The sequence below is a fragment of the Eleutherodactylus coqui genome, chromosome 6 (genome assembly GCF_035609145.1).
Source record: "Eleutherodactylus coqui strain aEleCoq1 chromosome 6, aEleCoq1.hap1, whole genome shotgun sequence".
Taxonomy (NCBI): Eukaryota; Metazoa; Chordata; class Amphibia; order Anura; family Eleutherodactylidae; genus Eleutherodactylus; species Eleutherodactylus coqui.
In genome coordinates, this window is record NC_089842.1 from 39,803,578 (window position 1) to 39,831,052 (window position 27,475).

The following is a 27,475-nucleotide window of genomic DNA, read 5'->3' on the forward strand; positions in this document are numbered from 1 at the left end:
TCTGTATCCCCATCTTTAATTGACCACTGTAAAGTCGAAACCACAATTTCAATCATTTGGTAACACATTCGTATTGATAAAAAGCATTCCAACTCCGTTGCAGGCAGCAAAGAGTGCAAGTTCTACGGCCAATCAAATTCCATTCTTCCCTTCAATAGAAACAGTATAAAAATCTGGTTCACAGGCGTGGGTTCTTTCAGTGCTGTTTGATTTAAAGCTGAAGGCATCGTTATGTCCGTGACAATCCACGGTTATCGAGATCTTTCACCTATTCAAATAGAAAAACAATCGGAATTAGACACTTTATTTAAAGAAAGGTCTGTTTTTAGTAAATAATTGTACTCCTCCTGATAGAACAGTGCTACATAATCTTTTCTTAGAACTTTGCATGGTGCAGATCCTCAGTTATTCCTCCTAGAAACATGAAAAACAAATGGACAACCGGGCGTTACCAGTTGGATAGTGAAAAATGTAGGGACACAACACAATCTTTGTCCCCAGGATCAAACCGTAAACACAGATCCCTTTGACGAGAGGAATGGCGACACCCAATTGTCAATTTATTCATAAATGTGTAGGAGGAACAACAGAGGAGCAGCACAAACTTCAGAGGAATGCTATAGTGAAGCAGTAGTGGAACCGGGTATAAAATGTTTTATGGCCTTTTATATCTTGTTGCATATTGAGCTGCAGGAACATTAAAAATAACCATACTTTAAACATACAGAATAGGCAATTATAAAGAGTTTTTGCAATATGTTTTAATCAGGCTGTTCTGTAGCTTTTTTTTTTTTTTATAGAAAACCCCTATTCAGCTATGCAACAAGGTGAAGACATTGCTGAGAAATCAGTCTTCAGCTAGCTGCATAGCTGAACAGAGCGATGCTGTCTGCACCGTTACCTCTAATGCAGGCACAGCAGCTGATGCATGTCACAACCCGATGCAATGAGGCACAGACCATGCATGGGGTTCGGGCGTGCTGTGAAGAGAAGCTGTCTGTAACAGGACAGCTTCTCTTCACAGTGCCAGGGAATGGCAGCAGGAGGGTTATATAAAACAGAAGTCAGGAGAGAAGAAGAGGACTCTATGGGGGGAAATTTATAGATACATTTCATTTTAATTTAATAAGAGCAGACATTGTATTAACATGCGGTGCTTGTACATGACAACGGCGCAGGCACAGCGCAGGCTGGAGCTCTGTTCAGCTATGCAGATGAAGATTGATTTCTCAGCATCTTCACCTAGATGCATAGGGGTTTTCTATGAAAAATGTACAGAACAGGCTGATTAAACTTATTGCCAAAATGCTTATAATCGCCTATTCTGTACATTTTAAAAAAAAATTGAAAGCGCAGTTACTCTTTAACCTACTATTCTTGGACTTACAGATAGCATTCTATTAAGCTAGCATGGATGGGTAATAGAGCAGGCCAGATATAAGCCCCAATCATGGCTTGTGGCCATCAGGGCATGATAAGAACAGGTTGGAGACCACTGAGCGATAGTAGACGAATCACTTTCACAGATGATCTGAATTCTCAAGTTGTCAGAAGGACAGCTGGTCTCTAAGGGCTTGTTCAGATGTGCTGGATTTGGGGTGCAGATATTTTACTGCAGATCTACAGCCATTTACAGTATAATACAAGTAGCTTTCACAACCCCATCTGCATGTAATGGGAAAAATCCACGTGGCAAGCAGAGTGAAAAAGCTATGCATATTTTCAAAAAACACGTGTAAGCAATTTTCGGACGCGCTAACATGCGGCATATTTGCACGACTGAAATGCGCTTATAGGTTAAAAAAACACCACACTTGTAACTTCTGATGTAAGCTGTGGCTATCCAGTAAGGGACATTACAAGATTAGGCAGGATTTCCAGTGGATGAAGATCTCTTCTGTAGATCTGAATGGGATTATGGGATTGCTTCTGCATCAAGCTCATTGAATATGGCAAGTCCCATTCAGATGCAACAAATCGGCCTAAATGCAACTCAAGACCTTTAAAAAATCCACAGGAGTTTCCAAAAATTGTGTAATTTACTGTTAGATAATAATATATTCTCCCATATAGCATTCAGTGGAACGGACTGATGGCCCCTTTACATGGGATGATAGATGGGTAAACGGCGGCAGGAGTGCTGACGTCACCGTTAATGTCATTAGGACTCGTGCAGAGCGTTTACACAGGCAGAGTTCGCCAATGGATCGCGGCCTTCTCGCTTGGGATTCGTTTACACGGAACGACAAGCCCGCGATCCAACGATAGTTTTTTAGCATTTGATGATGCCGTGCAAAAGGCCCATAAGTCACAACACGGTTAGCGCCACAAGAATTTAACAGTTTCTTGTGATTGAGAACATTCTGTGAGTTTTAATGCTTACTTTGTATATTCTGACGAGCCAGTGCTCGGTGGTGTAGGCTTCCTCCAAGACATCAAGCTCAAAGTCTTTGTTTCCAATCTCAGCATTTCTCACACGGTCGTAACCAGGAGGTCGCTCTGAAAAGAAAAAGTTGAAATTAAAAAAAAAAAAAAAGGAATTCTCCGGCTAAATTTCTTGGAATAACGGGCATGATCTGACTCCTGCCTAGCGGCTTCTTTTTTTCTCTACAGTGACAATCCAGCTGAGTCGGACAGTCTGATTTCTAGGGATACATTGACTAACAACCAGTCTTTACAAGCGGTATTCCAGGGTTTAAGCCTCTCACTAGCCAAGCCAGCAACCTACTGCACACTGACGAGAGGCAAAAGCACAAAACAGTCAGGAAGAAGAGGAAGTGGGGGGGGGGAAGGAGAGCATGGGGGGGGGGGGGGGGGGAGAAGGAGAGGAGGGGAGGACGGTGCGAAGGAGAGGAGGGGGGGCGGAATGCTTGAACTCCGCTAGCTCCGACAGGCCGATTGAAAAGAATAAGTTAGTGGTGGCACATATGCAACCACCGTGCTATTTGGGGATGCTCCAGAGACCGGTCTTATCTCTACTTGCGGTCGATGAATGAACAATTTAATTCTGTAATGAATTTAGATGGCATAAAGTTAGACCAGGCAAACAGAAGTTTTGCTAAAAGTTATCACAGCGGAGTGCACAGTGTTATAGACCTTCAGTGGCTTGCTGAAGTGTTACACAATCTTCTTTGCCCTCTTTTGGCAGCTTATATCAATATTCTGTGCAAAAATAATGGTTCAAAGATCTAAAAACTGGGGCATTTTACAACTAGTTAGGTGCAAAGCGTCAAACACATAATAAATCTGGCAGACGGTGTCTCAACCATAAACCCAGACTTTTTACTACAGTTTTGGTACCCTATATATTTATACCCAAATCTCAGTCCGGGACAATCTTACATTCAGGTATATTGTGACCAAACTATCAGCAGAAGGACCAGGACTGACTGGGATGGTTTGGGCCTTTGCAACCATTTACTAATATCAAGCAAAGATGTTGAAAAAGGCGATGAACTGAAACACAAAAGTATATTAACCCCTCAACAACAGAGGACATACGGTTTTGTCATGTGCGCTGGGTGCTTAAATATAGAGAGGGATTGGGAACCGATCTTGATCCATAAAATGTGGGTGCTGGCTGTTTCTTACAGCTAACACCAGCAACAGCCACAATCGGCGTAAACGCTAATCACAGCTGTTAAACCTTTAAATGCCCCTGACAAGTTCTAAAGTGCGCCAAAAAGGTGTATAAACTACAAAGTCATACCAATACAAGCTACAGGACGTCACACGACTACGTCGACTGAAAAATAAAGTTATGACGGTCAGAAGGAGGTCTAAATATAGTACAATAAAAATGTAATTAATATAAATATAATATATATATATGCATATATATATATATACACACACACATAATTTTTTTCCCTTAATTTAAAATTATATTTTAAAAAACCGTGGTGTATTCGTACTGATCCACAGAATAAAGTTACGTCATTTTTGCCATAGGATGTGCATTGGAAAAAACAAGACCTGCCCAAAGGTGTCGGCATTCTTTTTTTTTGCCATTTAAATGCACTTTTTTTAAAGTTTTTCAGTACAGTATTTGGCACATTAAAAAGCACTATTAAAAAATGCAACTCGTCCCGCAAAAAAAACAAACAAGCCCTCAGATACCTAGGTTAGTGGATAAATAAAAGAATTATGACTTTTAAAAGTGTGGAGGAAAAAAGGGTCTGGTCCTTAAGGGGTTAAAATTACAGAACTTTTCATGATGCAATGATTTGTCTTAATTTCCATAACTTTGGACAAGACCCGTAAGCGGTGCAGTCAGGCCTCGTACAGGTTATACGTTCTCAGCTGACTTCCTCCTATGACGACACTTACTGGCTTCTGTGTAAACTTGGCCGAAGCGGTAGTAGCACATCTTATACATAAGGCAGTTTAGAAGGACTGGGGAGCCTTCCCTGTCCACACGGAACTCCCCTGTGGGGGTGTAATAATCGTGCTCTTTTATGTGTTTGCCGGTATCTGTGCTGCCACCAATTCTCACCATCCACAAAAACTTGTTAATATCTGAAAAGTAGAAGAAAAAAGTTAAAAAAAAAAGCTGAAAACGATCATATCACAAGAGAAGGAACAGGTCTCACCGTCTGATGAATATCCCGTCAGGCCTCCGAATATAACAAGCACATAACTGACATCCAGCTCCCTCATAATCTCATAGGCTTTTTCCTCTGTGGACGCCATAGCCTGGGGTGACAGAGAAACATTAGAAGCCGTGCATCCCTCCTATACATATAGGCTATGGAGAAATGCACACAATATCAGGCGGCACAGAATTGGCCTGGAGCTCCACCCTGTAATATGTGTTTTGCAATACCTGGAGATCAACAGATTATCTCCATGAGGACACGGCCATTTTTGGTTTTTACTCCCCACTTTCAAAAAAAAATCAGTACTTTATTTTTCTGTCGATATAGCTTGGGTTTTTCATTATCCCTAACAATTAAAAACATAATATGTACCCTGAAATTATTCCAAAACAGAAATGACAGGTCATCCTGCAGAAAACAAGCCTTCATACAACACCATTGACAGAAAAATAAGAAGTTATGGTGGCCAGAAGATGATGATTTAAAGTAAATAATTAAAAAAAACAAAAAAAAACTTTTTTTGAATGGACACTGCGATATCAAGATGTTAGATTTATTTGTTTTTATTCATTTTTTTTGGGGGGGGGAGGGAGGGTTATAAAAAGTTATTTTAAAAATGTAAAAAAAATAAATAAAATTCTCTTTTTTCCCCCCTTATTATAAATGAACTTAAACTAGCCGTCATTTGGTCACTTTTGCAGTATGCCATATTTGGACAGTCATTGTGCTAAGTCCTGCCTTCATAAGGCTGCCATGCCAAATGGATGACCACCCACTATCTTGTCATGGCAAGGCATCCAGGTGATAGAGGGAGTTCTTTCCCTCCGATGTGCCATTTAAATGCCAATTTCAGAATTGGCAGCAGCATCTAAATAGTTAACCAATCAGAATTCTGTGATGGTGACTGTTGTGGCCATGTGTCAGCTGTCTTTGAATGCTGCTCTGAAGCTCCCTCCAGACAAATCTTACATCCACCTTAGACTTTCTGCATATCACCAAGGGGTTAAAGATCTCTGCATATGTAGAGCACATATTCTGTCACCACCCACAAGGGGGAGCCTGCAGAATATCATGAAGAGCAAAAGGGTGGAGATCACCATTTATAGATCTCACATGCAGCCACTAGAGGGAGCCAGCAGACTGCATTATACAATTGCTTAAGGTGGCCATACACCTTCAATAGCTGCTGTCCCCCCCCCCCATAAATGCTCGGTTTGGTTATGGGGAGAGGTGAATGAGGCGCTGCCAAACCCCTCCGCCCTCCTCCAAACTCCTCTGTCCATGGCTTATCTCTCATTTGATCTGCATGTTGGAATCGAACATACGTGATCCATCTTTCCCCTGACATCTGCTTTGGACAAAGTTAGCATCCCGCCATACATATTAATCTTGGGTGTTTGGCAATGATTCTTACCTGGCCCACTCTGGAAATGTGCGTGTTATTCCATGTGTTGTTATCCACTAGAATTGTTCTATTGGCCATGGCTGTTATCTGGTATCCATAATCCCACCAGGACATCACCTTGGCATCCTGGAGAAAACAACAGACAGAATGCAGTTACTAGGATCGATCCCATTGGCTTAATCACCACAACCCTTTTTCATGTAGTTATTTAAAAAGGGTCTCGACCTTTTCGTTTTCTAAAAATCTGATTAATAATGCATGCTATGGAATGGCAAGGTGTGACCGATTGCTCCCATTTTCTGCTGGCAGCATCGTATCCAACAACCACAGTCTTTACAAGGGAGCACGCTCCTAGTCTTAGCACAGTATACACCATAACTCAGGTCATCGTGCAAGACAGAAATACCACTGAAGGAAGGACACCGATGAGGTAAGAAAATACTGGCAGGTGTTAAATAAAACTCTCTCCATTAGGCTGGATTCAAACGAACGTATATCAGCTTGGTTTTCACGCCGAGCTGATATACGTCATCCTCATCTGCAGGAAGGGGGGGGGGGTTGGAAGCGCCAGGAGCAGGAACTGAGCTCCTGCCCCCTTTCTGCCCCTCTGCACTATTTGCAATGAAAGGAGGTGGGATGGGGGTGGGGCTAAATGGCGATTAATTAGCCCCGCCCCTCCCCAGTGCAAATAGTGCAGAGGGGCGGAGAGGAGGCAGAGAGGGGGCGGGAGCTCAGAGCACTGCTCCCGGCTCTTCCAGGCTCCCTGCCTGCAGAGAGAGACAACGTATATCGGCTGGGCGTGAAAACCGAGCCGATATACGTTTGTGTGAATCCACCCTTAAAGGGGTTGTGCCAACTTATAAAGTTACCGCTTATCCATCATTCATTTAAAATGGGAGCACCGGAGATTGCCAAGCATTTGTACTCGGCAATATCAGACGCTCCCATTGATATGAATGGAGTGATGGTGCAAGCATGAGACGTCTGCTCTATTCACATGGGGACCCATAGGACCTCCATTCTCTGGATCGGTGTGGGTTCCCTTGGTTGAACCCCCACGGATTATAAAGTAATCCCCGATCTTGTAAATAAGGGATAACTTTATAAACGTGGTACAGCCTCATTATTCATGTCTGTTGTGTAAACTAACGTTTGTAAGAGAACATATTCTATATATCTGCAGCTGTCCCCGCATACACTCTCACACCATAAAAAGTTGGGGATATCAAATAGAAAAGACATTTAGACTCACCTCTGGGGTGTTGTGTCTCAGCCAGTAATAAGCCTCTCTGAAATCATCAAAGATGATACGGCTTCCATCGCCACCACGGGCAGAGAGCACAATGGAGGGTGAGGAATACGCTTCACTGGTGACCCAGGTGGAATGGAATGTGTAAGTGACGAGAAAGAAAGCCATAACCATAATCATCCCACTGGCGACCTGTTGGCAGAATGGTTTGTTGTTAAAGAGGTTTTATAACACTTTTTTTTTTGATCACCTGAAAAAAATACACGCAACAATACCGCGGTATTAGGAGAGAAAATCAAGTCTAACCTCATTTTTAATCGGGTAGGTGGAATCCTGCTGTTTCTTTGTCTTCTTATCAGGACGGCTTATATCAAGGTTTTTCATGTATGTGGATAATACCTGAGATACCCCAATACCGGACAAAATGCACATGACGGGAGCCAAGACCAGCATCAAACGTACCTGGGAGAAAGAGATGCAGCTGTAATAGATGCCCAATTAAGGGAATTCTTAAGGCCCTTTTACATGTAGCGAGTGTCGGGCAAACGATGCTGGACATTTGTCCCCATGTATACTCGCTCCCGTGCTGTTACACAGGAGCGAGTATCGCTGGATCACTCACAGCGCAGCCAGCGGGGAGCCGGGCGGCTGGAGGAGAGTTCTTTACCCACTCTCCCACCCCTCTCCATTCACGGTGTGTCATTCAAATTTTAAGCATGCTTAAAACTGATCGACTGGATGAATTTCATCCAGTCGTTCAGTTTCTGCATGATTTACACTGGACGATTATCATTCAAAACCCCGAGGGAGCCTGAACGATAACTGTCCCGTGTAAAAGGGCCTTTACTCTATGCATCAATGGAAGCTGATATGCAGGATTAAGACTTTCACTGTACAAGACCGGACTCACATGACCGGGTCTGATTCCGTATGTTGGAGGCCCGCAGTGAGCCCAGCCGGTGATCCTATACACGACAAGTAACTGTATTGCGTATGATCAGTAAGGCACGCAGGCGTTCATGTGCAGTACAGGTTTTGCTTTATTTTTTTTGTTTGTATTTCCTGCGCCATCCCTTAGTGATGACGCAGGTACCTGCAGCCCATACGCAATGCTAATTGTGTATGGGCTGCAGGTTGCACACACACCCATTGACCTCAATAGAGGCTGTCTGCGTGGAATCCGCAATTTGTACCTGCGGGTGTGAAGGAAAATTCGAAACTACAAGCCTTTTAATGCAGACGGCGATTGCGGAATCTGCAATTCAAATCCGCTCGCGTTAGACCGGCATTAGTCACAACAATATACAGGGTTGTGGGCAAATCTATTACACAAACATCATGTGATACATTCTATCGGTTAGCGAGTTAAGACCACGTACCATAACAGCAGAAAAGTACATGCTGGTGACTCCGTACATGATGATGAATATTCTGGCATCAGACAGGTTACTGAAGCAGTAATAAAGGCCCACTGAACAAAGGAGGACGACAAAAAAGAGGCGATTAAGAAACGACTGTTGCAATTATATTTGCACAGTTATATAGACATTGCATTACAATCCTGGTAATGTCAGACATTGCTAATGTTTACCTATAAAGAGGCAAACACATGCTGTACTGCTTTGAGGAATTCTAGAACACCAAAATCCCCCTCCTCCCCCAGGACTGTTAAGGTATTGTCTCACCTGAAATACACCTGCCCATATGGCCTATTGAGGTATAATAGTGACATACTGGGGGTCGGTGCTTAAGACACCTTGGCCAGAGAATGCTCCCACAACCATGTAGTAAATGGTCACCCATTCATTTGATTGGGGGGCAACCCACTGTCCAACCCCTAACTCCCTCCCTAACATATATGCCGATGTGCAGCCTGCTCCCCATGCCCCTTCAGTGAACCAGTAGGGACTGGACTTAAATGCAAGTTAGTTAACAACTGCACAGGTTGGTGCATCACAGTAAAGGGCTTTTTTACACGTCCCGATGATCTGGAAAGAAGGTTCGTAGAAATGTTGATTTGCCCAATCAGACTGTATGAAGCTGCAACCCATCAGCCAACGAATAAGCAAATGCTTGTTCATCAGCTGACTGATGCTTTTCTACAACACAGAAGATGCAATCACGGTTGTCGGCCGCACGCCTCTCCATGTGACCGGAGGATGAGCTGCCGACAAACATGAAATGCATGGGGGACAAAAATCATATGTACGATCGTTCGTCCCCTGCGCATTCTGAATCAGCCCATGTGAAGGCCAGGTAAGCGAGCGCCGATCTCGTTGATTGGCGCTCATTACATGGTTCTGATTAAGCCATGTAATAAGACCCTATATAGCACAAAGCATTTTTATTTTGGATAATTTTAAAAGCGAAGTACATTAATTCAATATAAATTGTCGCCAGACCTGGAAACATAAAGACAAGGAGCTGCAGATCAAAGTAGTAGGAGGACCAGGTAGTCGGCTGATGCTCAGAAACAGACGCAATGATAGGAATGTTGTTCTTGGCGTAAGAAGGATCCAGGAGGGAATAGAAACGGCCGGTCCATGGGGAGATTTTTCCTGGAGCAGAAGAGAAAAAGCAAGGTCTGTACGAATACACAATTGGGGGGATTTGTTAATACGGTCCTAAATTTAGATTAAACTAGACGAGACACTGCGACAAATTCATCACAGCGGCGCACGCTGTATGATACATTTCGTGAATCTTGCTGGATAGGTTAAAACACTTCTCCTTACAGCCAATGCTTTGGTTTAAATCAATATTTCATGCAGGTACGATGGTGCATGGAATTGATAAATTTTGGCCATTTTTGACTCCATCTAGGCTATGCTCAGATCACGTTAACCCTTTCCAATCCACTGTCTGACCTCTGAAGACATTATGATTTAAAGCTGTACAACTCCCGATGTTGTAAGACGTCCGTTGGGGTTCTCTTACTGTATATTGCCAGCCTCTCTGCTGTCGGAGCCTATTCAACGTGTCACCTCATGCAGTACTGGCTTTAGCCAGCACATAGCGCTGTTGTATAACAGCAGAAAAAAGAGTAAGCCCCCTAGGAAAACCAGGATACAAATTGAATTGGAAAGGGTTAATGGCTTACACTATTTTTATGCAGTATGGGATACCTTAGCAAACTATGCTATTCCACCGTATACAGGTTCCTCTTATAATGAGGCCCCATGGGCAACGTATCCCACTGTATGCTTTGGTGCATTTTACAACTCCTCCTAGGCCCTGCCCGGAGCATGGTAATGACCTATACTTGGCATGTACACTGAGAAAATCTCCAGATATATTTATATATCTCAATACGATAAAAAAAAATATATCTTGTTATTTGTATAGCGCCAACTTATTCCGCAGCGCTTCCAGGTAATTTATGTATTACCCCCCAGTAAGCTGGGTACTCATTTAACCGACCTTGGAAGGATGAGTCAACCTTAAGCCGGCTACCTGAACCATGCGGGGATTGAACTCACAGCTTTCAGGTTATGAGCGAAAGCTTAGGACTACATTTCTGCTGCCTAACACGAGGTCTCAATATAGCTATAGGCCTCCCTATATCTACAGGGTTCCATTCATCAGATAACATATGGGAGACGTACCCCACTGTATGCTGATGGGATACGTTGCAGCCTGCCATTGGAATTGTAGGTCAGAAACGTTTCCCAGCGTACACACAAATATAGGCTTAAATCATAGTTAGAACACAGTTGTAGTCATGCCCACTTTTGTATGTACTTTTCTAAACTGTCTAGTGAAGCATAAAAAGTGTCTAAAACAAAAGTTTGGGACACAAAGTTTTTTTCTGTGCAATTTGAGCCAGAATTGGCACATTTTCCCTATCGTTTTCTAAAACTGGAAGTGCCGTGGCTAAATCAGAGGATAGAAATGATTCAATGCCTGACAACCACCTACTACATCGACACCATCCCACGCTCTGCAGTCTCCCAGCCATTAATATCAACCAATCGGCAGCATGCCGTCAATTTCCATCTAATGTGCTTTTCCAGCTCAAGTCTATTGGTGCAACAGAAACGCACTGAAAACTGGTCTTTTACCTGTCAGCATGAGTACAGCCCCCACCGTGAGCAAGACAAAGCCCACCAAGGAGATTACACTTCGGAAGAGGATTTCAAATTGCTGGGGATTCAGCTTACTCCGCAGATAGTCCACAAAGGCGTGGATCTGACACAGGCCAAACACTCCTAAGGCCGCCATGTGCTCCGAGGACAGAACAGGCTGTGTGCGACAGAAGAAACATGGAAGTCAACACAAGAATGGGCGCAATATGCAGCGTAGAGAAAACCGGAGAGGACGGTGCCTCATTACCTGGAATCCAACAAAGGAGATCTGCATGGACAGGATGGTGCCCAAGCAATACACTGTGCAATAAGCCACGTAGATGCGATGAGAGAAGCGTCCGGTCAGCATCAAGACAAGGACATGAAGAGGGATAAGATTGATCAGAAAGACGTAACCTCCCCAGGATGACACCTGCACACAAGCAAAAGGGCCAAAAATGAATAAATGGGACATAGCACAGTGACCGATTCAGAAGGCTGATACGTAACTCACTTTACCACCATTAGGGGGCATTTACTACGCTGAAATAACATGTATAATGCTGAAGCAAAAGCACTCGATGATTCAAATTAAAAGGGGTTGTACTAAAATATCAAGTTATCCTTCCCCCATCCACAGGATTGGGGATAAGTCGCTGATCGGTAGGGTCTCGCTTCTGAGACCCCCCATCGATCTGGAGGATGGGACTTGCATGTCCGCTCTCCTGTCAGTGCGGGGGTTGCTTCTTACTCCACAATGACTTAACTTTGAATGAAGCTGGCCGAACATGAGCGGTCAGCGCTCCATTCATTCTAATGCGCTGCTCCGGTATTCGGCAGTCCCATTGAAAGTGAATGGAGCGCTGTTACGCTCGCACACCCAGTGCTCTACCGAGCCTCCCTCATTTTGGGAAAATGCACAAACCCCACAGTGAGGACAACTGGGGACACGGGACCCCTGTTTTTGAGAGTGGCAGGGGTCTCAGCCCCCACCAATCAGCAAGTAAATTGACATTCTGATACAACCCCTTTAAGTACAACAAGGCTTCAACAGTCCAATAGTCACAAGGCTACAACAATTTCATATTTCTTGATTCTCTAGACACTTCGATACCAAGAGGAATGGAAACACTAACAGCCTTGAAAACTAAGGAGGAAGTTTACATAAAGTCCAGAACTTTGGATGTTTAGATTTCTAAAATCTTGTTGCTAATGAAGTGTCTCCGAGTAGCAGACGGCCTCACGGCACATTCACACTTGGTATTAAAGAGGTATTCCCATCTTATAAAGTTATCATATCACACAGGTCAGTAAGGGTATAGTTTCTCCTTAGGGAGAGCTCCCAGAAGGTGTGAGAAGACTTATAAAGCCATCCATGCACCTACTGCACACTGATGAGGGCCAATCACCCCGAAACATCTGTCTGTGCATGGTTGGCTTTGGCTCATAATTCCCAGTCATTGTTACAAGGCTTGTTTGAAAGTTCTGACACTGGCTTGCAGGAATGCTGCCTTCCAATAGGTGGTGCTGTAGAGGCGTTGTTCCATTGGCATATCACATAGACATATCATCACTTTAGGATTGGGGGGGGGGGGGGGGGTGAAGACCTGTGGGACCTCCAAAAACCCAGATAATGAAGAAGCTGCAGCATCAGCGTAACAATGCGTCCCCTCCAGTGGTTTCAACTGCACAATACAAGTTACAGATGATCACAGTTGTTGTACACTTACCATGTAAAAGTAGGCCAGAGCGCACATTGCTGCCCAGTAGATGGAGCCCGTCTTCACGGCCTTGATCCACATGTAATATGTGAGCAGCATGCAGAAGATGGCAATACCTGATATCAGGAGAGAAACAGTAATACATAAGAAAGCAAACACAGCAGGACAGATCCTGTGCGGGGGACGTCATCTCTCACCTTCATTATCATAAGATCCAGCCACGGAACGGGAGATGTATCCCGGCACAACCGCAATCATCGCTGCGGCTAATAGCCCAGCGCCAGCATCCTGTGGGAGGAGAGTGCGCAAAGAATTACTCAGACAGTCCTGCTTTCCAGATTAAGGCTGGGTTCACACAGGGCGGATTTGCCGCGGAAATTCCATGCGGAATTTCGCCGCGGCAAATCCGCATACGGCCGCTAATCCTGGCATTAGCCAGCCATGTGGACGAGATTTCTCAGAAATCTCGTCCACATGGGACGGCAAATCTGCTGCGGCTTAGCCGGCAGAAGCCGCTGCTGCGGCGCGGATTTGCCGACCGCAGCATGTCTATTTTTTTTTTTTCCGCTGCAGCCGCGCTCTCCTCTATGGGAGCGCCGACCGCAGCGGAAGAGCGAGCGGCCAGGCCGCTTCAAAGCCGCCGCGGCTTTAGCCACGGCGGTTCTCCCGGCAGGAATGTCGCGTTTTGTCGCTGCGGCCAAACCGCGACATTTCCGTCGGGAATCCGCCCTGTGTGACCGTGGCCTAACTCGTTTTCCAAAACACTTCTCCATTTTAATGTACATAAAGCTTATTCTGGTGCAATGAAACATCCTACAACTTTATATTAAAGATATTATGCAGCGACTTATTTGCGCAGTATATTTATGGAAACTTCTAACTTTTTGACCTTTTTACCGCCCCGCTCATTGCTTTCCCAAACAGGAGGCCGGCTTCACACGACTGGATAGGGTTCCGCATGTGGAATCTCGCAGTGGACTCCGGCCGGTGACCCTGCGTACCTCTAATTTTTGTATTGCGGATGACCGCAGCGGCTTGAAAAAGTATATTTCTTTTCAATATTTGTATTTCGTGCGCCGTCACTAAACAATGACGCGGGAACATGAAGCACATACGTAATATTAATTGTGTAAGGGCTGCTGGTCAGACGGCCTCCATTTACTTCAATGGAAGCCTTCTGCGCAGAGTTCGCAGCAAAATAGAGAACGCTGTGATTTTTCTTCCGATTGCAGAATACGCAATTCGTATCCATGAGAGTGAGCGAAAAACTGAAAGTACATGCCTTTCGATGCGTGCAATTTGCTGCAGATCCTCCGCACGGACGCCAATCGCGGATTCCACAATAGGAATCCAGTCGTGTGAAGCCTGGATTGAGGCTTTGAAAAAAGGGGAAGGGAGAGGGAAAGGGGCTGATGTCTGGTATGGATTTCACATTCCAGCACACGGACTGGCCAGAGATACGCAAAATTTAGCAAGAAGCCTACGTCTCTTAATAAATGTGGCGCACACTTCACATCAGCACACACGGTAGTATAAAATGGTCTACATCAGGGGTCCCCAACTCCAGTCCTCAGGGACCACCAACAGGTCATGTTTTCAGGATATCCTATGGTAAGAACACCTGTGGCAATGTCTGAGGCACCGACAATAATTACATCACCTGTGCAACACTGAGGAAATCCTGACAACATGACCTGTTGGCGGTCCCTGAGGACTGGAGTTGGGAACACTGGTCAAAATAAACTTCCCCCTTTGTGCTTCAACATTTTATAGACTCCTGCTTGCTGTCACCAATTGGTTTGCCACCACAGACTGAAAACGTGTCCTAATCCTCCACAACGGGCAGGGGTACAAGGCTCGTTACCGTACATCAGAGCTCGCGCTTGCAAGATTGTCAATGAATTCCCACCCACGGTTTTCAATGGTTGAATGATTTTTCTGGTAAAAGTGTAGTACGAGGGGGTGCTGATAAGTATTGAGCCGTACCCAGAAAAAAAAAAAAAAAAAAGCTATGAAGCTGTAATTTGCAGAGTGTACTTGTCTATGTTCAATGATGCGAAAATCAACTACCTATGATTTTAACATCTTTTTTTTCTGGTCCAACGTGAACATGGCAGCATCTCCAAAGACATTCGGTGTGGAAGAGCATAGGACCATAACATGACATGTCGCCAACCTTGGGTGACGGCAGCCATTCATATGCAACAGTTAAATGTTGGGTTGTAAAGTTTAAAACTGGCCATTTCGGTGCTGAAAGTGAGAAACCCAATGGAAGGCCTGTCTCCGTCTCCTTGCCTGCAAATGTAAGAGCCATCCATGACATGATCATGGAGGACCGCCGAATATCAGCCAGAAGTATTGCTACAAATCTGGGGATGTCATGTGAGAGTTGGTGCCATTATCCACAATGACTTGGGAATGAGGAAGCTTACAGCCAAGTGGATCCCGAAACCTTTGACAACCGAACAGAAGAGGAGACGTGTGGAGACATCGGTGGCTGTTTTGGAGCATTTCGCAAGAAATGAGTCGGATTTCCCGGACAAACTGGATCTACTGTTATGATCCAGAGACAAAGAAACAGTCTAAAAAATGGAGGTACAGGGGTTTTCCCAGCCAAAGATATTCTATGTGTAAAGGTCAGCGCAGAAGCAAATGGCAACCATTTTTGGGCTAAGGAGGGAGTTCTGCTCATGGACCTCCCAAAGGGTTCAACCATCAATGCAACATATTACTGTTCGTTATTGACAAAGCGGAGGTAAAATATTAAGGAAAGACATTGAGGAAAGCTCTCCAAAGGTGTCATCCTGCTGCATGACAATGCCCCGTCACACACTACAGGTGCCAGGATTGCAAAAATGACCTCCTTCAGCTTACAACTGATGCCCCATCCACCCTATTCGCCCAACCTGGCTCCGTCTGACTACCATCTGTTCCCCAATCTCAAAAAAAATACTTAAAGGGACAACGGTTATGGAGTGTTTTGGAGGCAACTAATGCTGTAAATGAGTGGTTTGACCAGCAGTCGGAAGAGTCCTATTTACAGGGACTTGAAAAGCTGCGGGAGAGTCGTCACAAGTGCAGCGACATCCTGGGGGAACATGTAGAATAGTGTGGCAGGTTCAGCTTCCTAGCTTAGCTTTTTTTGGGTAAAGCTCAGTATTTATCAGCACCCCCTTGTCTTACTGGCAACATCTTGCAGCCATTGGCCACAGTGTGTGGCGTATTGGCTGCATGCAGTTACTGCAGCATAGAAACCTAGTCTAAGGCCCCATTCACACAGCAGTATTTGATTTTTCTGTATATTAAAAGCATACAAATGTCTTGAAAGAGAGTAAAAAAAAAATTGTAAACAGTGAAGAGTTTCAGAAGTTTCCGTTATCATCATTTACATAAAACAAGAAACCTGGCCCAAAGGGGGCACTTACTTTCAGCTCTTTGGTCAGATGGTAAGTAACAATAGTGGTGAAGGATGAAAAGAGAGGAGCAAGGAACACGCATACATTTCTGATGTCGATGGTGACATGAAAAAAGTGCAGAGTATGGTAGAACGCCGCTGATGTGATCATCAGACCTAGAAGAGAAGACAGGAGTTGAAGGAACATTACAGTTAGAGGAAAAAAAAAAAAAAAAGTTTACCGACAACTATTCAATATAACAAGGGGAAGAAGCGAAAAACCTACCTGGATAGATGGTTCCCCCTATAATTCTCCCTAGTGGATACCATGCTCTGTCATCAAACCAATTATGGAACTTATAAAACCCTTCTTCTGCCAGGAACCTAGTGGTCCGATAGTTGAAATACCTGAAGGGGGAGAAAAAATTAAAGTCGCACAATAGGTGTGGGTCGGTCAAAAAGTTACAGGTAACAAATAGCAGAATTTTGTATGCAGCTCTAGATGCGAGTAGAGTAGAAGAACTTCCACTATTTCTTGAAAGCTTGGATGAGATCCAATTATACACTGTGGTCTAGTGTTGCGTCCTATGAGAGATTGGGGCAGATTTACTAATACTGGCTAGAACTTAGACAGTGCAAACCAGTGCAAAGTGCGCCAGGTTTATCATAACGCAAAATTGATTGCATTTTAAGATGGTCTAATTTAACCCTCTCCAATCCACTGTCTGACCTCTGAAGACATTATGATTTAAGGCTGTACAGCTCCGATGTTTGAAGACATCCGTCGGGGCTCTCTTACTGTATATTGCCAGCCTTTCTGCTGTCGGAGCCTATCCAACGTGTCACCTCATGCAGTACTAGCTTTAGCCAGCGCCGTTGTATAACGGCAGAAAATGAGTAAGCCCCCTAGGAAAACCAGGATACAAATTGGATTGGAAAGGGTTAAGGGCCCTTTTACATGAGCTGAAAAATTCTTCAGATTCCAGTGAGCAGCAAGAATCTGACTGATTGTCCTTCAGTGTAAAAGCATCCGCTGATTGAATGGCAAATGATAATTCGTTCAGTGTTCAGTTTTTTAGGCATGCATAAACTGAATGAATTGGCCCGGGTAAACAGGCAGTAGTTCATCCATGACTGCCTGTTTACTGTGAATGGAGGCGGGCGGGCTGGAATGATCTCCAGTGCCCTCCGCCTCCATTCACTCAGCAATGACCTATTCCTGTGTAAAAGCACTGGGAATGATCATCACTGGGACAACCTGTCGGCCATCTGCGCCTGACAGGTCATCGCGTGTAAAAGGGCCCCAAGTTTATACCAACTATTAGTAGACTTAGTTTATGCTGAAAATTGCACCAAAATTTTAAATGTAATTTGCGGCAATTTAGGTCATGCCCCTTTTCGACAAGTTGGAAAAAGCGCCCAAAAGGGTCTAAAATGTTACACAAAGCATGTAAGACTGACTTCAATGGAAGCCAACCGTGTATAACCCGCACAAAATCGCAGCATGTTGGGATTTCTTCTCTGCGAGCAGAAAAATCACAATCGATTTTCGCTTGTGGAGATAGAATGGCGTTTTGCCATGGAATGCTACGGGCAGTATTTGCTGTGGAGACCGGAGGCGGCCGCAATGCAGGAGGCCCAAGTCTTAAAATCTGCCAGATTCATCACAGCGACGCATGCTGCATGGTAAATCTGTTGAATTTTAAGACTAGACTATATCATCTATTAGTTGGCTTAGTTTAAGTTAAAAGTTTGCTGTAATTTTGTACAATTTAGGCCACACCCCTTTTTTAGGAGAGTTGGGGGAAAAAAGTGTCTGAAAGCGTCTAAAACATAAATATGATACGAAGCATGTTAGACCGTTTTCTGTCGAATTTTCAGTACTAAATAAGTTCCACAATGTACAGACACTGAGGGATAGAAGCTTGGAAAGAAAATGTGAAATTTTGAATGCAGCTCTGGAAGGGACTGGAGTATAAGAAACAATCTGGCTTAAAATCTGTCCCTGATCACTAAAGTGCAGAGTTGCTCCGTGCGGTGTACAGCGTTTCTCAGTGTAGCCTGTAAAACAAGCTTCATCGTAATGAGGACTTTCCCTTCACTAGAACAGGATTTGAGAATGCAGAGTAACTACTAGAAGGACTCTGGGTGTGGGGTTAATACTCCAGCATCAGCTCTTTCCTCTACTGCCTGTCAGATCCATATTCAGGTCTGAACAACAACTGGTTTGTCCGGTCGCACTGCTTTGTGTCTACTGGTAACAAAGGACAACTTACGGATCAAACTCATGGATAACACTTTCAAATCGCAAGACGGAGAATAATCTGGTGGAAAAAGCTGGAGAAAAGAAAAGAGGAAACATTAATACAGAGGAGTGTTGGAAGGCGAGAGAGGTACAAAAGACACAGAGAAGAGGGCGGGGGAGGCGATGGAGGTTCAAAAGACACAGAGGAGTGGGGATGGGGTAGACGATGGAGGTACAAAAGATACAGAGGAGTGGGGGGGGGGGAGGCGATGGAGGTACAAAAGACACAGAGGAGTGGGGGGGGAGGCGATGGAGGTACAAAAGACAGAGGAGTGGGGGGGGAGTGATGGAGGTACAAAAGACACAGGAGTGGGGGCAAGGGAGGTGATGGATGTACAGAAGACACAGAGGAGGGGGGCGGAGGCGATGGATGTACAGAAGACACAGAGGAGTGGGGGGGGGAGGCGATGGAGGTACAAAAGACACAGAGGAGTGGGGGGGGGCGATGGAGGTACAAAAGACACAGAGGAGTGGGGGGGAGGCGATGGAGGTACAAAAGACACAGAGGAGTGGGGGGGAGGCGATGGAGGTACAAAAGACACAGAGGAGTGGGGGGGGCGATGGAGGTACAAAAGACACAGAGGAGTGGGGGGGGGAGCCGATGGAGGTACAAAAGACACAGAGGAGTGGGGGGGAGCCGATGGAGGTACAAAAGACACAGAGGAATGGGGGGGAGGCGATGGAGGTACAAAAGACACAGAGGAATGGGGGGGAGGCGATGGAGGTACAAAAGACACAGAGGAGTGGGGGGGGGGAGGAGATGGTGGTACAAAAGACACAGAGGAGTGGGGGGGGGGGGAGGCGATGGAGGTACAAAAGACAGAGGAGTGGGGGGGGGGGGAGGCGATGGAGGTACAAAAGACAGAGGAGTGGGGGGGGGGGGAGGTGATGGAGGTACAAAAGACACAGAGGGGGGAGGCAATGGAGGTACAAAAGACACAGGGGGGGGAGGCAATGGAGGTACAAAAGACACAGAGGAGTGGGGGGGAGGCGATGGAGGTACAAAAGACACAGAGGGGGGGAGGCAATGGAGGTACAAAAGACACAGAGGAGGGGGGGTGAAGAGGGAGGTAAAAAAGACAGAGGAGGAGGGTGTGGGGGGTGATGGAGGTACTCACAGAGAATTGCGGCCATGGACAGGATGAGGAGTTTGAGAAGAGTGTCCTGTTTCTCATAGGACAGCCGCAAGAATCCTAACCGAGTCATCTTTACATGTAGGGAAGGGACACACAACACTCAAACACCTGCGAGGCAGAAGAGAAACGAGAAAAAACAAGTCTGTAAATACGGTGTGATAACAAGACAAGTAGATTAGGCAGTGTTACACGGTAGCAGCACAAAGTCACAGCCCGTTACATCACGGAGGAGCCGGCCCGAGCGGCACACAGGATTTCAGTAGAGGAATATTCTGATTTTGTTACCGTCTGAGAATAATATATCAACGGAGCGACGAACGTTTCAGGAGAGGCTACAAAATAACGGCCCATTCAGACTCATTGTGGCTCTGCCTAAGAGCACTTTTTCATGTGGACCGAAAAAATAAAATAAAATTACAGCATGACCTATTGTGGCCCGTATCACAGACGAGAGCAGGACATTGCAATATCCACTCAGACGGTGTCCAGGGCAGAACTAAAATATGTGAGGTCAGGAATGGGTTAATCTTGTGGGAGGTTACTGAGTTATAGAATACAAGTAGAAAAGGCCCAACACAGCACTACAGAGTATTTCAGGAGGCAAACAGGCAGGAAAATGGTTACTAAACATAAACTAAGCAAAAGTCAATGGCTGAATAATCTCTTGTCTTTCCTTCGGAGCTTTTAGATAATGGCTGCACTTTGCAGAGGAGTGGATGATGTAGCAGATAAGTATGGGAAATCACTTACCCAGCATGCACCATTACAGACCTCTAAGTGCTCGGTATTGTACGTACAGGCACATCTCATCCAGGTACTGATGCTCACCTTCAGCTATTGATACCCAACAAAGGACTACCAGCAAATACCCCCTCTGCAAACATTCAGAAGTTTCGCAAGAGTACTAAAGTAATGATCTCCAACTTAAAACCCTTCAGCTACTGGGGACTACAACTCCCACAATTCCCCAGTAAGAAACTAATTTCTGCTAATAAACAAGTTCACTGAAGACAGTAACTACTGCTGAAGTAACAATTCCATAAGGTAAAGTTTATCACAATCATTCAGAGCAGCTGTGGTATAGATACAGTTGGAGAGAGGCACAGCCAGCATTGACTTCTATGGGACAGGACCGTCCGGTGTCAGAATCTTGTGTTCCATAGGTTGTAGACAACCTCAAGTTAGAGGCAGCCACGCTACTTCGTACGTGCAATCTCACAGAATTATCCGGAAATTGTAGTAATCTAGATACAATCAGTCTATTGTGTAGCAGATGATTTGACTCCTTCCTAAAATGCTTCATGCCATTTAAAGTGCATTTCAGATGATCCTTTGATACATTCTGCATTCGAGTGCGTTCACACGTAGCTGGATTGCTGCAGATTTTGTCATGAACTTTGGTGCATACATGTAACGAATTTCAGCCCTCCAATTTGAATTCAATTGAAAGATTGAAAACTACAGCAGATCTACACCAAATCAGAGACGTGTGAACGCACCCTTATGTTCCAGAGCTGCACTCACTATTCTGCTGGTGGAGTCACTGTATACATACATTACTTATCCTGTACTGATCGTGAGTTACATCCTGTATTATACACCAGAGCTGCACTCACTATCCTGCTGGTGGAGTCACTGTGTACATACATTACTTATCCTGTACTGATCCTGAGTTACATCCTGTATTATACTCCAGAGCTGTACTCACTATTCTGCTGGTGGGGTCACTGTGTACATACATTACTTATCCTGTACTGATCCTGAGTTACATCCTGTATTATACTTCAGAGCTGTACTCACTATTCTGCTGGTGGAGTCACCATGTACATACATTACTTATCCTGAACTGATCCCGAGTTACATCTAGTTTTATACTCCAGAGCTGCACTCACTATTCTGCTGGTGGAGTCACTGTGTACATACATTACTTATCCTGTACTGATCCTGAGTTACATCCTGTATTATACTCCAGAGCTGTCCTCACTATTCTGCTGGTGGAGTCATTGTGTACTAGAGTTGAGCGAGCGTACTCGGAAAAGCACTACTCGCTTGAGTAATTTGCTTTATCCGAGTATCGCTGTGCTCGTCCCTGAAGATTCGGGTGCCGCTGCGGCTGACAGGTGAGTCGCAGCGGGGAGCAGGGGAGAGCGGGCGGGAGAGAGGGAGAGAAAGATCTTACCTCCGTTCCTCCCCGCTCTCCCCTGCAGCTCCCCGCTCCGTGCCGGCACCCGAATCTTCAGGGACGAGCACAGCGATACTCTGATAAAGCAAATTACTCGAGCGAGTAGTGCTTTTCTGAGTACGCTCGCTCATCTCTATTGTGTACATACATTACTTATCCTGTACTGATCCTGAGTTACATCCTGCATTATACTACAGAGCTGTACTCACTATTCTGCTGGTGGAGTCACTGTGCACATACATTACTTATCCTGTACTGATCCTGAGTTACATCCTGTATTATACTCCAGAGCTGTTCTCACTATTCTGCTGGCGGAGTTACTGTGTACATACATTACTTATCCTGTACTGATCCTGAGTTACATCCTGTATTATACTCCAGAGCTGTACTCACTATTCTGCTGGCGGAGTTACTGTGTACATACATTACTTATCCTGAGTTACATTCTGTATTATACTCCAGAGCTGCACTCACTATTCTGCTGGTGGAGTCACTGTGTACGTACATTACTTATCCTGTACTGCTTCTGAGTCACATTCCATATTTTAGGCCAGCTTCACACAGGCGTATGTGTTTTTCCGCAAGCCTCAGCACTAAGTATTTGCACGGTGTCATTTTTCCATGCGTATTGGAATATTTTCCTATACTTTTCACGCATGGCAAACAAACAAACACGCCCCGGGAGAGGGTGAAGGTGAGCTCAGCGATGCCAGTGACCATAAAGATGAGGTTACCGTTTTCAGTGATAATACATAGCTGGAAGGTGATGGTGATCTTATACAGCTGCCATACATGGGAACACAACAGGGATTCCCCCTTCTGCAAATGTTCGCCCAAAAACGGAGCTGGAATATTTGCAGCTTTTTTTCATAGATGAACTTTTTGGCGAAATTGAGGCTGTGACAAATTTGTAGGCAGCAGAAAAAAAATGCAAACGGTGACCCGACTACCAAAATATTCAATGTGGGGCTCCTGGAAGGATGCTTCTCCAGAAGAAATGAAGGCGTTCTTTGGAGTCGTAATGAACGTGGCTCCGAATGCGAAGCTGCAATTTATGGAGTATTTTACCGACGAGTGGCTAGACCGAACGCCATTCTTCAAGGACGTTTTCTCCCGCCTCCATTTTGGATGTTGCATTTAGTTCCTGCGCAAGGAAGTGCAAGTACCCGAGGGGGCAAAGTGAAGAACGGCAGTGGTTACATCAACAAGAAATGTAAGGAACTGGGGAAAATGTGGCTATAGATGAGCGCACAGGAGGCTTCAACTCAAGTGCTACAATCCAAAGACGCCTACAAAATTGTGATACAAATCTTTCGCCTGTGCGAATTTGAAAATGGCGATGTATGTTCTCACACTCCCTATTATGGCAAGGACACCACCGAAAGTCTTATTCAACCCGATGTGCCATTTACGTCTTAATCGTGGTTCAATTGGTGCAAGACCAATCAAGTGGTAGAGGCCAACGTATCTCCACCGACAGGTTCTACACAAACCCTCCACTTGCTCAGGAATTGTATGACATGATAATCCATGTTACCGGAACCGTTATGGAAGGATTTTCTTAGTGAATTGAAAAAAAAAAACTTCAGGAATTTCAAGTTTGTGCTAAGAATGTGACGAGAAAACGATGAGCCTCTCATCCCAAGACAAGAGGACAGGGATGATGTTGAGTGCATTTTAGGCCCTCAAACACAGTTGGTCCCTGGTTAGCGGAGTCGAAAATTGAAAAACCCACCATTATTTGAGTACGCAAAGTTTACGGGAGGAGTTGGCAGAGATGGTCAGGACTGTGGAGACTACAGAGTTACCAGAAGATCCTACAAATGGTGGAACACCTTCTTCTTCTGCTGATGGAGGTCGTAGTTGTGAACAGCTCCATCCTGCACTCCATAGATGAGAAGGAGAGGGGCCAAAAATGGCAGATACACCTTTCGTACAGGAAAAACCTCATCACTCGGCTTGGGGGCAATGTGAGAGAGAGGGCAAGAACATCATCTTCACACCTCGAGGAAAGACTAAGGGGTGCCTGTCCACGGTCGTGATTTCGCCGGCGGTAAACCGACGGCGAATCACGCCCTCTGAAGCTTTCCATAGCATTGCTATGAAAAGCACCGGCACACTGTCCACGAGCGGAGAATCATTGCGATTCTCCGCTCACGGCGGTCAATTCGCAGCATGCTGTGAGACATTCCGTAGGAAGCCTGGACTTCATCCTGGAGGTTGCTTCAAAAAGTTTAAACCAAAGTAAACAATCAAAAACTTTATTTTTTCAAAAAAATTGCAAAAACATCATTTGAGTTCATTTTTATGTGTTTCTGTTGAGGAATTCCAAAGCCTGGCTCACGCAAAAGGGACGGATTCAGCATGCGGATATACCCAGCGGGAGACCTGCGAATGATCGTGGAAATAAAGTGCGAATGGTTGCTTATGAATGTGATTTTCCGCGCGGCTATACACGTATGGACAGTGCATCGTCCGTGTGGAAGAAATCTCACAAGCAGGGAATGACATCAGAAAGTAGCAGAACATAGCACAGTCACCCGCCCAGGCGATAGATAGATATTATCTATCATGTCTCCCTGAAAATAAGACCCTGTCCTATATTAATTTTTGCCCCCAAAACGGCGCTAGGTCTTATTATACTTACCTAGGAGGCTCAGTCCGTTTCCCTCCCGCTGCTCTCTGAAGCTCTGATGCACTTCTTGCAGTCCTCTGCCTCCACAGAAGATCGCTTCCTGATTATGGGATTCATAAATCCCACCTCCAGGAAGCGCTAGCTCTGATTGGTTCATCGAGCGCTGAATTAAATGGCTGAGCAGTGGTCGAGAACCAATCACAGCCATCGCATTGGTTCATGGTACACTGCATTGATAGGCTCTTGGGCACTGCTCAGCCAATCAGAGCTATCGCTTCCTGGAGGTGGGACTTATGAATCTCATAACCAGGAAGCGATCTTCTGTGAGCGGCCAACAACTGCAGGAAGCGCATCGGAGCTCCGGAGAGCAGCGGGAGGGACCTGGACCGAGCCTGCTAGGCAATGTATTCCTTATCTAATACAGCTAGGGCTTATATTTTAAGCCTCCCCAAACCCCCCCCCCCCCCCCCAAAAAAACAAACAAAACAGGATAGGTCTTATTTTCGTGGTGGTGGGGGGAATAAATAAATTACTTGAAAGCGCTGCGGAATAAGTTGCAGCTGTTTTTTTTCATTCTCTCTCTCCTTTTGTATCCGGTCTCCTATCTAGTTGCGAGTGATTCCATGTCTATACACAGCGTTAATTGCGCCTGCACTGCGGAGATCAATGGCGCTCATATGCGCAGAATCCATGCCTAAATACAGCATGCTGCGATTTTTCTTCTGCTCACAAAATCCGTAATTCCTACTCACACATCTGAGCAAACTGGCAAGAGTCCATGCCCTTTTTATGCCCGCGTATTAGCACAGAATCCGTAATTCTAATCCGGTTGTGTGAGAGCGCTCTGATTCACAACGCTCGTTCCAACCCCAAAATTAATAAGAGCTGTGAAATAAGGCGGGTAAGCAGGGAAACTGGATAGCAAAGGGTTAATATTATCCCCGTTGGAGCACGCCTCGGCTTTTCTGTACGCTCATAAAGAATTCTACGCCAGTTTCTTGCATAAATTATACATACATGTTTTTTGGAGCCGCCAATAGAATTTCCTAATATACAAGCAAAAGACAGAGAGAACAAGACAACTTAAGACGCTCCGGTTTTCGGACCACGGAGTCTCTACAGGCACATCTGCCGTAATCCGACACATTTCAGTAGGGGTTACCCGGGGTGAGAAAAACACGGCTGCTTTTTTTTCCAAGCACAGCGCCACCCTTGTCTGCGGGTTGTGTCTGGTATTGCAGCTCAGCTCCATTGAAAGGAATGGGGCTGAGCTGCAATACCAGACACAACCTACGGACAAGGGTGGCGCTGTGTTTGGAAGAAAGCAGCCGTGTTTTTCTAACCATGGACAATTCCTTTAAGCGGTTGTCTGGTTACAATATAAACTTTTAAAATTAGAACCAAAAAGGGTTAAAATAAAACGACGGCTACTTAGGGGCTAACCACTGTCTAAAATGCAAACGGTCCGTTACCCATAGCAACCAATCACAGAGCAGCTTTCATTCTTCAAGGGCAGAGTATTGAATGAAAGCTGAGCTGTGATTGGTTGCTATGGGCAACAAAGGCCATTGTCATTTTAGACAGTTTTATATTCACCCCCTTGTTGTCTTTTGCACCATCCGGTTTACGTACGGACTCTGGAAGTATGTCCCAGTCTCTTTGCGGGTCTCCAGACACGAACCCGGAGCGTTATATGCACATACGGCGCTCCAAGTCCACATCCAGAGACCAGCAAAGAGGCTGGGACATACGTCCGGAGTCCGTACGTAAAACGGATGGTGCAAAAAAAAGAATTGTGCTATCATCCCCTCGCCCGTCCTTGGCATTCCGCGCTGCAGCCCTGCCATCTTTATTGACTGCATTAGGGCGGTCTCACACGGGCGTGTTGGTAACCCGCACACGCCGTACCAATCTCCCATAGGCAGCCATGCCGCCACTCACACGAATTGCGCTAAATAAAATCGCAGCACGTTCTATCTTGGCGTGTTTTACACGCACTCATACACGCCTAGAAAGTACATGGCGATCGGCGGTACGCAGTAAATACGCCTTGTCACTTAGTACTCGATGCAAATCTCTCGCGGGCGGCGCGCTGTGTAATACGTTCGTGTGGACCTGGCCCAAGTCCGGTAACCCGCTGCCTGCCAATCAGAGGCCACAGCGTCACCACCCGCTCCTCTGGCATCAACGCTCACATCCTGAGCGCCAGGATTCCAGAACGGGGACACTGCTGCCTCTGATTGGCGGACAGAGGTCACCTGACAATAGCGAAGAGGACAACCGCAAAGGTGGCAACGCGGCATCGCCAGGGCCTACGACAGGTAAGCACGCATTTTTATTTTATTGTTTTAACCCTTTTGGCTCTGATCTTAAAAGGTTTCATTGTAACCAGACATCCCCTTTAATGCACAATTAAAGCCACAGTACTATATAGTGTCCAGACTGTATGTGGGTATATAGACATATATAGGGGGTGTGCATACTTATTCACCCGCACACACATGCCTGCAGTGAGCCTCTACTGCAGCCATACAGTCATTGCCTATAGAACCCCGTGCAACACACCTACGTGCAGGGACATTCTCCATACAGGATGTACCACTATGCTGCACATACACAGGGGTGTGTTGTCCATAAGGGGGTGACCAGGCTGCTGTAGACCAGGTACGATCCCGTCCAGCCTCCCCCGTCCAACAGCGCTCACCTGGCAGCGACCGCTCCTCTCTCCTCACTCTCCCCATCAAACTCCCCACACTTTCTCAACCTACCCTGACAGTCAGGAGGAC

The 27,475-nt window shown here is 45.5% G+C and overlaps 1 protein-coding gene across 2 annotated transcripts; it reads right to left on the bottom strand.

Annotated features, from left to right (window-relative positions):
• Positions 1 to 27,475, bottom strand: STT3A (STT3 oligosaccharyltransferase complex catalytic subunit A). 2 transcript variants are annotated; one of them, XM_066606630.1, is made up of 18 exons: positions 27,394 to 27,475; positions 19,855 to 19,980; positions 18,708 to 18,768; positions 16,718 to 16,839; positions 16,463 to 16,608; positions 13,235 to 13,325; positions 13,047 to 13,153; positions 11,585 to 11,749; positions 11,314 to 11,494; positions 9,655 to 9,810; positions 8,632 to 8,723; positions 7,559 to 7,714; positions 7,256 to 7,444; positions 6,013 to 6,129; positions 4,593 to 4,695; positions 4,330 to 4,518; positions 2,384 to 2,499; positions 1 to 268 (listed from the first exon to the last, which is right to left on the bottom strand). In XM_066606630.1, the coding sequence occupies exons 2-18, from the start codon at positions 19,940 to 19,942 to the stop codon at positions 230 to 232; spliced, it is 2,118 nt and encodes a 705-aa protein (XP_066462727.1). In that variant the 5' UTR covers positions 19,943 to 19,980; positions 27,394 to 27,475; the 3' UTR covers positions 1 to 229. The 2 variants fall into 2 exon arrangements, with proteins under 2 accessions (XP_066462727.1, XP_066462728.1); XM_066606631.1 differs by lacking the exon at positions 27,394 to 27,475 and adding an exon at positions 27,255 to 27,278.